This window comes from Urocitellus parryii, chromosome 9, assembly GCF_045843805.1.
Source record: "Urocitellus parryii isolate mUroPar1 chromosome 9, mUroPar1.hap1, whole genome shotgun sequence".
Classification (NCBI taxonomy): Eukaryota; Metazoa; Chordata; class Mammalia; order Rodentia; family Sciuridae; genus Urocitellus; species Urocitellus parryii.
The window spans coordinates 136,905,371-136,918,497 of NC_135539.1; the positions used below are offsets into that span (position 1 = coordinate 136,905,371).

Below are 13,127 nucleotides of genomic sequence, written 5' to 3' on the forward strand. Positions count from 1 at the left end.
ATCTCGGGTTGTTGAAAGTTACTTGCATGTGTTAAATACTCATTGGATCCTGTGAAGCTGAGGATCTGGTTAGTATTCTTTCCCCCTTTCTACAGAGGAGATGATGGGGCCACACAGGCAGTGCTTGTGTCATGGATACATGCACACTTGCACAGGTTTTCACAGCTACATGTGCACTTGCACAAGATATAGAATGAAAAGTGCCCCAAAAGTTGATTAGAAAAATAATAACCAAGATTCTCAAGAATCTGAAATTGACTTACACACAATTTGTTTGACAACGTATGGTTCATGTGAAGCTGACTGCACTTCATGGTTCTCACTTTACGCATGAAGAAAATTACATATGGCACCTCGCATATAAGCCATTGCCTATAAGGTATGGAAGGTGGGCTGAGATGGTGGTCCTGTAGTGGGAACCTCAGTTTTCTTGCCTCATTATTATAAGGATGCCCGAGTAATCAGGCAGGTAGGTGGATGTGCTGGGGGGAGCTTGGACTCTGATTGCATCTATTTTCTCAGTTGCGTAGGAAGCAGGTTATTAGCTGAGGGCAAGGATAGGGGAGGAGGTGTCAGAGGTTTGAGGAGAAAGAAGAAGGTATGAAACAGTGATCTAGAGAGAGGGACGGTGAACGGACAGGGAAAACGCAGTTTGATCACCCAGCAGTGTTGAGAGCCCACTTGAGGTGAGTGGTCAGAGATTGACAACGAGGCCAATCAGTGTGGTCGCCAACTGCAGTCATTTGTGAGGCTCAGGAATGTTGCCAGGGGTCCTTGGGTTTCACCCCGTTGGGGGGTTTCAGGCGAGCGTGGTGAGGCAGTGAAGGGTGTGGGAGTCAGGGTTACGTGGAACAGAATGATTACAATGAATGACAGAATTTAATCTGAGTTAAGTGGGAGAAGAGTACGTGAGGCAGGTGAGGGTCAGGAATATGCTGGTAGAATGAGAGGCTTTGCAGCCTCAGGAGGGTAGAAAATTGTTGTGGCATTTGAAGGAGTGAGGCAGGAAGGTGAGAGATGGGTCAGGTGGTGGAGTTCTTGGAATCAGGACCAAGAGGGGATTGCAGACATTGACAATGTGGGATATGACGTGGAAGGGAGGGTGGGAGACAGGGTCATTAGAGAAGAAAGGCCAAGGAACTGGACGGCTTGAGCATTGAAAGTACCATCTTAGTGGACGCTGAAGTCACCAAAATTATGGAGAAGCATTGGAGAGCCAGCGATCCAGGCTCTGAAGAGTGGAGGGAAGGTGAAGTGGATCAGTGTTGGCATGGCTGTCGCAAGGAGCAGATGTGGGTAGAATAGTCTGATGACGTGAAATAATGGTGCCTCGCTGCTTTACTGGTCAATGATGAATATGCTACTTTTTTTATAGAAAAACTACTCAGTGAATTTGATAATCGATTAACAGACATTTAGTGATGAATACAATCACATAAATATCCAATTTTACTTTACACGAGATTAGCATGTTCAAAGGTAACGCAAGTTTGTCAAATAGACCATGATGGTCACAATTTAGTTTTTAAATCTCATGTTAGAAAGACGTCTTCTATTCACCAAGTGGGAAAGTGAATTGTCATGGGTAATAGCTCATGTTTGTCGAGTTTATTCTATGAGCCACAAGCTGCCTAGCATATACCTGCTCTTAGGATTCCCAGTTCTAATGTGTCCTAGGTAAGCAGAGTCCAAGCCAGTCCACTGGCTGCCTTTCATCTTAACCACTGAGACACGCCCACCTTATCTAAACTCAACACCCAGTGGCTACATTTCTGTGTTGGCACAAATACATGCAGTTGGCACTGCACCCACTGCATGTCTTTTAAATCCCTGACCCCTGAGCTCAACGGACTCTGAATGCTGCTCTGGAATCTGCATTTGACCACTCAGGGTGTCATTTTACCCACATTTTACCCTCTGAGGTTGTGAGGGCCAAGTGACTTACTGACAGCTTCACCCAGGACTGAAGCCCAGGCCTGTCCAGCCTCATTTTTAAAATTTATATATGACAGCAGAATGCAGTACAATTCCTATTACACATATAGAGCACAATTTTTTATATCTCTGGTTTTATACACAGCATATTCACACCAATTCGTGTCTTCATACCTATACTTTGGATAGTAATGTCCATCACATTCCACCATCATTAATTATCCCATGCCCCCCTCCCTTCCTCTCCCACCCCTCTGCCCTATCTAGAGTTCATCTATTCCTCCCATGCTCCTGCTCCCTATCCACTATGAATCAGCCTCCTTATATCAAAGAAAACATTCAGCATTTGGTTTTTTTGGGATTGGCTAACTTCACTTAGCATTATCTTCTCCAGCTCCATCCGTTTACCTGCAAATGCCATGATTTTATTCTGAGTAATATTATTAAAAATAATAATATTATTTTTATTGCTGAGTAATATTCCATTGTGTATATACGCCACATTTTTTTATCCACTGAAGGACATCTAGGTTGGCTCCACAGTTTAGCTATTGTGAATTGTGCTGCTATCAACATTGATGTGGCCGTGTCCCTGTAGTGTGCTGTTTTTAAGTCCTTTGGGTATAGACCTAAAGCCAAGTTCGTTATTGAGCACCTGCTACGGGATCCTTTTGCACTAACCTCTGAGGATACAGTGGTCCTGAGAGCAAGGCCTTCGAAACTGGTGAGGGGAAATGCTGACCAGATATTTAATGTATTAATCGTAGCTACAGGTTCTATAAAGAAAACGCAGGACACCACAAGAGAATATGACAAGCATACACAATATTGTCTTGAAGTGCCAGAAAAGTCCTGTCTTAGGAAATCATTTTTAAGCTGAACTTAAAGGATAATATGCATTATCCAAGTAAATTGGAGGTCAGAGGGGAGGATCCTAGCGGAAAAAAAATCTACAAAGGCCCCGAGGCCCTGAGGTGTCCTATGTAAATTTTGGGCATGGTTATCCATCATTATCACAGTGTTTTGATCAGGCCACAGGTTTACCAGACAATCTAGGGATCAGTCATTCTAGATTTCCATTTCTCCCAGAACTGGCAGTGATAGGGAAGACAGTAGCACATCACCATCCCCGTCTTTTCATCGGGGTAAACCGAGGCACTGAAAGGCTCAGCCAGCGCAAAGCTAGAAAAGTCATTTTCCCCATTTCACTCCTCTCCCCTTCCCACGTGTCTTGCAAACTCCCTTTCTCCAGAAGCACTTCTTAATAAACCTCTATTCCATCTTTGTCTCACTGCTCCCTTCTTGGAAACACATTTATCCAGTTAAGAGAAGAAACATTGCTCAAAATTTTCTCACATTACATATGGAGATGACATTCTATACTGGGTCCCCAAAGTGTTGTGAATGGCTGGGCAGAAATTCTGGAAGGCTTCTCCCAGAAACTTAGCCTAATGTAGGCCACCAGCAGGCTTGAAAGGATGCTTTGTTATTTCACTAGGAAAAAAAATTATTTTAATTTGTGAAGTGCTCCTGGTGGTGATAGGTGGAGGAATATATAAGTTCAGAAAAAAATTCCTAGTTTCTAAAAAGCTCATCATGAAACATATGGTTCATCATTGCCTCCAGCTGAGACATTCCCTCTGCATCAAAGAGGATTCAACCCCCCTCCCCGACACACACACATACATAATACATGGAAACACACATGCACATGTACATTCTTGTGGTCTCTACCCCTCCCATCTATTTTCTAGGTACCTATCTACCTACCTACCTCTCATCTGGATGGCTCCTCTTACCTCCCAGGTGATGTCTTCCACCAAGAAGTCCATCAGCTGGCATGCTGGCCAGAAACCTCTGAGCAGGGTTTTCTGTGCTCACTTAGGGGGGCAAATGGGTTAGTCCATTTTGCCCTGAGGGAACCTTTATGAAGGGATTGTCCGAGCCCAGGCGTGGCAGGGTGATCTTGTAGGGCTTTTGCTCACTCAGTTGGCTCTAGGTTTCATAGTGGAAGAAATGCCCCAGCAACCAGGAGGAAGGCCAAGCAGCAGGTCAAGGCCAAGGTTAACGTGTGGCCCAGCACACCCTCAGGACTAAGGCAGAATCTCTGCAACTCTGATGCATCCTCAGGGAGAGGAGAGCTGAGGAAAGAAACGGGATGCTTGCAAATTGTCAGTGATTAGAGTAGACTGAACACATGGTGGGTATTTTCTGAGACAAGAAGAGAAAAGAAATGACAAGAGATGAACCTTATTTCTCGGCATCCACAGTTGTGTGTGCGCCCTGCTGGCTGCTGAACCGCTCCAGTGGGGCTCCTCTGAGCTACACGTTATGACCCTGCTTGAGGCAATGGGTCTGAGATGGTTCCTGTGCATGGAGGGCATCTGTAGTTGGCCTTGGAGGACCATCTTCAAGGTCTCAATTGGTCAGAATGAAAGTCTCCACCACCAACCAAATGACTTCTGGTCCTGCTGATTTCCCCAGACTCACTTGTGAGTGCATTGCCAAGTGCAGGGCGGAGAATGTCAGAGGCCACATGTCCAAGGGGAGACAAGAGACAGAGGTTCAACCTCCTGCCCCACCTCTGGCCAGACCCCGCCGGGGGGCTCCTCCATGGCTGAGCACCTGATTGACACTGTCCCCTCAGTGGCGCCCCTGCTTCTGCTTTCCTCCACGAGCAGATCCAGAGAAGCCAGGTGGAAAGGGCTTCGTCTGCTCTTACCCTTCCCCTCGCTCCACTTCAGAACCAAATGGGAGCTGTCATGTGCTGAGATGCGTCTGCTTCCCCAGCCCAGAGACTGCTCCCGGTGCTGGTCAGACCCAGGAAACGCCAAGCAGTTGTTAGGAGGGTGGTCTCCCCTGAGGTCTGAGCCTGAGAAGACAGGAGCCAGAGCTGCTGGAGGCCGTCCTCCACGTTCATTAGCCATGTGGAAGAGTAAGGCCCCAGTGTAGTGACAGAGCCAAGAAGGGAGAGGAACAATGACCTGGCTTCCCACCTCCCAGAGACAACTTCCCTCTAAGCCTGGATATATGACGTGGTGAGGGGCCTCTATCTGGTGAAGCCACTTTGGTTTTCTTACTTTAAAACTCAAAGAACCCTCATATAGAAATCACAGAAACCTCTTTCAGTTGGTCCCAGGTAATCGGCTTTTCCTGTTCCCTGTGGCCTCTCCAGTGAGCCAACCTCCCCCACCCCACATGTTCCATGCACCCGGGAGGGTTGATCCACCACCCACCAACACGGCTCAGCTCGCGGTCTGGGACTCCACTCCCCTTCTCTTTAACATTCTCTTCTTTTTGTCTGAACCCGGGTATTTCTTCAGAAACACTGTAGATTCCTTTGAGGGCAAGATTCTCTTTGATCCAATTCCTGTTGTCTGGTATCACAGTTCACACACAGTCCTCCCTAACTACTGCTAAACAAGTATGAGTTTCTGTCTCTCTGGCAGATCATCCCTGACTAAAGGAAGAAAATAAGTAAGTTCCCCTTTATTTTCTTGCCAATGCAAATACAACTAATTTCTCTCACCATTTCACAGTACGTTCTCCCCCTTGTCTTTACTTTAGTGTCAACATTGCATAGGTAGCTGCCCTATGACGTGATCACTGGGCAGCAGGTGGGGGAGCACCCTGGTCTCCTCTTCAGCTAAAGCCTTCTGTTGGCATCGTATTTGCACCTTAGGGCCAGGTACTTCTTCCTCTAAGGAAAAACAGGAATCACTCCTTACATAAGATTTATATTTGATTCAAATAATTCATAAATTTAACTTAATAAATGCTTTGACGGCATTGATGAAACACCAGGTACTGTTCTGAGCATCTTAACTATATTAACTAGTTCCTCCTTTTAACCACCTTGCCAGGTAAACATGGTTGTTACCATCAGCCTCATTCGATAGGTGAAGATGTAGGGACTCAGAACAATTGGGGAATTTGAGCAAGTTGGCACAGGGATTGGTGGTTGAGCTGGACTTCCTAATGGGCAGGCTCCTTCCACAGCTCCTGCCCTAAGCACTAGGCCTTGCCCCCTCTATCTGGGATCAGGATGGGGTCCATGCTGCATATCTGTGCCCTCCCCAGCATGAGTTGACTGTTTTCCAGAGCATCAAGTGTAGGTCTCTTTGACCTTTATAAGCAACATGTGGATGTGTGCATAATAAATGTCTCCAAGCTCATTATTCATTAACTAGGTCCTGGATGCACATTTATTTGTATCATTCAGTGCAGTTAATTATTCACATTGTAATCAACGCCAGTCCTAAGATTTGTCTTCTCAAAATATATTTCCAAACCACATAGAATCTGTGCCAAGAATTCACTCTAATTACACATCGTACCAGTTTTGAATATTAGAGATGACTTGAAGGCAAAATGTGTGTTATTTAAAAGTATTCGACTTAGAGTAAATAAATGTGATTCTCTCCAAAAAAAGAGGAGACAAAGTTGCATGTCCCTTTTCTCTTTTTATCGTCCTTTCTAGATGTCTGAAAGCATATGGATTAAATTAATGCCTATTTTTATTTGCCCATAAGCTATCACTTACTATTAAGCAGAACAGAATCAGATGCAAACCCTACTCTGTGGATTCACCTCCAGTAAACAGAACTAACATAAAGAGCATCTGTGGGGGCACTGATTCTTCCGTGCAAGGGTTATTCAGAGTAGCATTTGGGAACATTTTGGAGTCTTGGGGTATCTCTAGATCAAATCTCAGGAATAAAGTATTTATAAATAGTAGACATTAAAGTGAACCCATTCATCCTAGCTGCTCCTTTATATTGCTCCAATGGCCTCCCCTTATGACTATTGACTCCCAGGAGGAGGTGACTAGTTGGCTGGTTGATGGTTTAAGTTAATGGTTCTGAACCCTATTGGACCCAATACTATTTTTCAGCAAATATTTTTAATCTCTTATCATTCTTAAATGAAATTCATAAATAATAAAATCCATATGCACAAAATTTCAACAAATAAATATGCTTAACAGTGATTAAAGGAGGAGAAATAATAAGGTAATTTACAGAGCTGGGAACATAGCTCAGTGATACAGCGCTTGCTTAGCAGGTGCGAGGCTCTCAGTTCCATCCCCAGCACTGGGCCCCCCCAAAGAAAGTAATTTATAATGATATAATAACTATTTTAATTCGTAAACACTCTGTTGCAGTAGAAGAAATAATAAAGTTGGAAGCCATTTGCACCTAATACAAAATCGCCAAAATGTAACATATACTTCAGAACATGATATGTACAAGAGCAACCGAGACTAATGTGGCTGCATTGTGAGAGGACCCCAGTGATTACACAATGCATAATCTTCCATTTACATAGTAGTTATTTACCTGAAAATTCATCTTCTTCACCTTTAAAACTCTGCCAACTATTTTGTGTTTATATGTAAATGGAGTTATCTAGGCTCCGGTCATTATAAGCAGGTTTTCAATACTTAAGGAAATGACTATAATGGAGTTTGAAAGCTTGTAGGATGTGGGAAATTTTCCAGAGCTCTCCTGAGCCATCCTAGCCCTTCCTTCCAAATGTAAGAAATGCCCACCTGTCATGGTGTCATCCGAGAACATCCCCATACATTTCCCCAAATGCCCTCGACTGGGTGATACCCAGGTTAATAGATTTAGCCCCAAATAATGACTGTACCTTCTTCTCCTGACTTTGTAATCTTGGAAAATGAAGGAACTTCTACAGTAAAATCCTCAATGATTGCATTAGTTTTAAGACTGTGAGTTTCAGGACTCTGAGGACTAAGGCCCTGCAGTATGCGCAGTAGCTCAGTACTCAACACAAGTTCTGGGCTTCACTTGGTCTTGTTTGAATGAGCAAATAATTTTGGGTTTAGATATCTGAGCTAGTAACCAGATAGCTACTTTTCCACTTTCTAGCACATGTGGTAATACCTAGGAAGGCTGATAGTTATTTAATAATTATTTTAAAATACTATTTCAGTTGTTTGTTTGAAGGAGTGACATCAAAATGTCCACGGCAAAACAGGGTTTGAATCCAGAACTGCCCGGTCCCAAAGGTCTCCCTCAAAAAACCTCACATCCCTTCTTAAGCAGAACAGAACTAGGTTTATGCAAATGTCCATCTGAAGGACCATCAATATGGCTGGGTGAGCTCCCGATTAGTATTTCCTCTGTGCACAGTTTCTTCTGTGCACAGTTCCAGTGGTCATGCTATTACATTCTGCTCTCCTAACGGCTCAGAGATTTTTACATTGAGCGTGTTCCTGGTCAGATTCTAGGATTCCAGGTCACGCAGGCTCACCTTTGTAAGTATCCTGAGGGTGGGGACTGTGTCTTCTTCATCTTTGGGTCTTTACCATCCAGCATGGTGCCTGGCATAAAGGGAGTGTTCGTTGAGTGGATTTTAATTGAATAATGTTTCTCCTTTTAGGCCTTGGCCTTACACAATATTTCAGCGAGGCTTTGACCTGGTTTTGGGAGAGCAGCCCTCTGATAAAATATTCAGGTAAGTGGTTGATTGTCCAGGGTTGATGGCCCCGTGTCCCACTTCCCTCCGAACTCCCTTTCCTAGCAGTAAAACAATAAAATGGGAAACAACTAGAGTTGTTCTGCCCACCTAGAAATACAAGCACTTGCCCGCCCAAGCATGCGCAGTGACAGCAAGGACCACTTAGAAGTCGGATTCTGTTTGAGGCCTGGTTTCTTTTCTCACCAGCTCTGCGAACCTCAATAATTTACTTAACCTCTTGGAACCTCCAGTTCCTGCGCTTGTTAAGTGGGGCTTTGTTACCCGTCTGGCGAGATTATTGTGAGGGATAGACGAGATAATGCAGGGAAGGTCTCTGGCACAGAAACTGGCATAGAACGGGCAATTAATGTCAGTTTCTGCCTCTCTGTTCCGCATCTAATTTGCACCTTCCTCATAGAGACTTAGATTATTCAGAATTAATCGCTCCCGCCCCTGCCTCCCCTTTTCTAAACTCTACCTCATCATTATTTTCTTTTATCTATTGCCCTCCTGATCAGAGTTGATGCTTCTAGTCCCTCCCAAATCTCTACCAGCATATCTGTGAATAGCACATATTAGAAAGGCCCACCAGCCCAGGGAGAATTTGGGTGCCAGCCGTGAACTATTGGATTTCCATAAAGCTGAATTCACAGCAGGCCTTATCTGGAATACAAGCTCATGTCCCAGTCTCAGATCTTAGACTTAGGACATGTCAGTCTGTTCCTTCACTTAACGTACATTTGCTAAGAGCCAGAGATTGAACTTGGCCTGACAGTGTGGACAGGAATAGAGCCCCTTCCATGAGCCACCCTGCTAGTAGACAAAAGGAACAGTCCTGCACTAGTGGCTGATGTCAGAGGGTGAATTCCACCTCCGCATGCGTTGTTGGAGAAATGGTGATCCGCATGGGATGGGGCAAATCAAGCCTTCCTTCCTTCCTTCCTTCCTTCCTTCCTTCCCCTGAGGTTTGCCGAGGCTCATGCACTACCACCTCTTTGAGTCCTTCCCCAGACCCTCCCTGTGGGCTATTCCTGACATAGGTGTTCATCTTTGCTCCTTTGCTGGCCTCTGGAATTCAGACCGGGATCGGCAGGCTTGACCCGGGCAGGGTTCTCCTTCAGCATGCTCTTGGCTACGTGTGGATTTCCAGAACTACGTCCTCAGAGGGCCTCTCCTTGCCCTTTGCTCTCCTGAGGGTCTTTCCCAGGGCAGCTGGGGTCATGTAATGACATTGGCTACAGGCTGCTTTTGAGTATTTGTGCTCTAAGAGATGTCAGCTGAGATGTCACAGTCCTCGGACTGTGACTTGGTCATTTAAACTTTCCAACAATGATTTACCATTTGTGACTTTTCCCTTCCTTTTTCCTACCGCTAGTCTTCCAAGGCCTTCAAAGGGCAGTCACGTAAGGCAACGCGGAAGCAGGTGGAGTTTTGCTGATTAACATGCTCAGGTTCCCTGTTCCCTGAAAGCTGGTTCTAAAGAGGGCTTTTAATGAAATTGCTATTAGGGCAGAACTTGCCCAAAGCTGTGTTTCCATCCCCACAAACACTGTTTAGGTTTGCACACTCGGCTGCCAGCTGGATGGGATACCTAAGTACCCGAAGGCGGGCAGTTATGTAGTGTAATCCATGAGGTCAACCAAATCAGGATCCACAGGGTTCAGCAATAAGTGATTACTAGTTTTCGTCCCTAATATGACAATAACTAGTCTCTCAAATGGAAATCATATGTCGTAGTGTGCTTATTTTAGGACTTAGAACCTTTATTCAAAACTTCTCTGGAATCTGAGTCAACCACCTACCAATGGCTACTCTGGAGGGGTCTCTGACCTGGTCAGTGTCTGTAGTGGGCTACTTGCCTGCTGGCCTGCTCACTCATGTCTTAGTGTCCTGCTGAATTCCAAGCCAGTGCACATGTCTCTGAACCATTGAGTAAAACTGAAGCTCTGATATTCAAATCTTTCCATCACTGAGTGTCAATGTCAAACTCTTTTTAATTAAGCTGCTCTTCTCATTTGGAACCTTCTGTTCCTAATCAAATCTGTCTGCTACCTGATCCACTGCCCCCAATAACTTGAATATCACCTCTTCTGCACATTTTCTCATACACTCTCCTTTAATAAGAAGGCATCTTGTCCTCCTAATATTAACATTACCCTTTTCATGGTGTAGACAAACTCTCTAACCAGTCATTTCTTAACCCCTACTTGTGCAAAATCCTGTTCCAGATGCTGTAGATATGACCAAGAAAGGCCCTGCTTTCAAGACTTTATAGTTTAGCCAGCACCGTGGAGCAGGCCTGCAATCCCAGGTAGAAGGAGAGCAAATTCAAGGCCAGCTTCAGTTACTTACAAAGATTTCAGCAACCTAGCAAGGTCCTGTCTCAAATAAATAAATAAAAAGGACAAGGCAATGTAGTAGCTCGGTGGTAAAATGTCCCTGGGTATTAATAAGGGAAAAAATGAGTTTACAGTCTCATCCAGGAAGCGGTCTCTACCTCTAGTCCTGTGAGACTATCCTCCTGTCTGCTTTAAAAGGACCAATGACTGTACCCAGCACAATCCAGTTAATTAAAAAGTTCAGAGAGGTGTGGCTGAGGCTGGGAATGAATGCTTTTTAAAAGCACTGCGGGGATTCTAGTCCATAGCCAGGATTAAGACATACTGCTCCACACTCCTGCAATCCACGTCCATGGCACAATTCACAACTTGTACCCCTCCAAATTTCTATGACTTTGATATTTACTTGTCAATTACTCTATTTCAGATTTATTTTTAATTTGCCTATTTGTTTCCCAATGAGGTGGTTATCTTCTTGAGCAAAGGGGTGGCACCCTCAAGGGCTCTTAGGGTTTAAAATCTAACACATAATTTTGAATAGCCTGCCTTCAGTAGCTATTTACAGTTGGCATTTCAGGCATTTCCCAAGGACTTGAAATCAGATTAGGAAATCTGATGCCCAACCCAACCTTGGAAATCTGTCATCCCAGATAACTCCAAACTGCAACTCCAAACTAGACTGGGAGGGTCCACAAGGACCCCCAGCCCTGCAGCTGAATCCTCCCATCAAACCCATCCAATATGGCACCCTCACCCCATTCCCATAGACTCTGTGGTGGTGAATCAAATTCATCTCTCAGAGGCCTTCTTCCCCAGTGTACCTGCATCCCTGGGAACAATATCTCATTTTGAAACAGCCTGCTCTGGGAAAGAGTGAAGATGTCAGGTTGAAGCTATTTATCTGTTTTTTATTATGTTTTTTTTAATTCTGTTTTCCCACATTCTGTTCCATGCCAAGCCATGGAGAGAGCACAGGCTGATTCAACCCAGTGCTCTCTGGTGAATGTTTGCCTCTGAACAGAAATCTCAGGCTCTGCTCAACAGACCATGCAGCGTGCAGCTGAGCCATCACTACAGTGGTCTTCACCAGCTGACCCCAGAGAAGGCCCAACTTGGGAGAGTGCTGGAATTGCCCACCTACCTTCTGTTTGGTGGTTTGGGGAGTCATTCCTGCCAAATCTTCATGAATGGGGGACAGATGAAATTTCAGGACACAGCTTTTCTCTGACAGCATATTCTATATTTGGCGTTTGGAGTTACTCAGTAGATTTTGCAGATGAAAGAAAGCTCTAGAATCTCTTAGGCATGAGCCAGCATGAGCTGGAAAGCTACTGTGACCATACCGAAGAACTGGACCATCCCCATCTTTCCCACTGACCAAGGGGTGACCTTGGGGAGCTACTAACATTGTTAGAATATCAGATGATGAATTGGTAAGAGGGGTCAAACTGACAGGGCTGTCAGGAAGCTAAACAGGGCGTTTTGCTGGGGCTGTTCTCTGCCATCCTGGGGAGTCATCCTGATTAACAGTGATGGACACAGGAAAAGACAGGTGTAGTCCAGCATCTCAGGGGCAGCAAGGACTCTGTGTAAGGTGGACAGAGGACACTCCCTTGCTCAGCCTAAGGTTGAGGGTCAAGGTTCTGGGGGAATTTCTGGAAGGGTTGTGACTTTAAACTCAGTCTTAAGACGAATCAAATTCAGGAGAAGAAAAAAGGGAATAAAATCCAGAAGAAAGAATGTTAGGAACAAAAGAAAAGAGATGAGATATTAGGATGCCTTGAGGAAGCACCGTGGGCACTGCAGGAGCAGAGTGAAGTGGTTTTGCAGAGAGGAGCTAAAGATGTAGGTGGGGTGACGTGATACCTTTGGGGGCTTGGACTTTGCCCCCTGTGTGTGGGGTGCCATTGCACAGTTGGCTTTGGGGAAAACCATGGTTTGTTTCTCCCTATGACTATATGCAAAGGAAAAGGGAAACGAGAGATGAGAATCTATAGACTCCCTTCTTCCAAAAGAAAAATGAACCATCAGAAATGTACTAGAACTGCCAACAGTTTCCCAAAATCTTACATAATCAAAACAAAATTATAATTTCAAAGCCAAAATAGAAAACAAATACCCATCTTTGTGTCCAATGAACTGCTTCATCCCGGGTACCATTCACTTGTGTAAACGTTCTCTGTGGAACAATATATTACAATACAGCAGTGTCCTGACCAGAGACTTCCTTAGTATAATGTTGCTGGCTCAAGGACCCATTGTGGAATGCGAAGTGAAATCATAGGAATTCTTGGAAACTGTTTCCTTCAACCCACAGCACCCTTAAGTCCCAGATTCCAGGCATGTTGGAGGCCATCGCTAGCCCTG

General features: G+C 44.8%; 1 protein-coding gene across 2 annotated transcripts in view; it reads left to right on the plus strand.

Annotated features, from left to right (window-relative positions):
• Positions 1-13,127, plus strand: part of Astn1 (astrotactin 1) — a 279,960-nt gene that overhangs the window by 182,853 nt on the left and 83,980 nt on the right. For both annotated transcript variants that reach the window (XM_026388461.2, XM_026388462.2), the window contains exon 9: positions 8,344-8,418. In XM_026388461.2, coding sequence (XP_026244246.2) covers positions 8,344-8,418 — 75 coding nt within the window. The remainder of the gene's footprint in view (positions 1-8,343; positions 8,419-13,127) is intronic.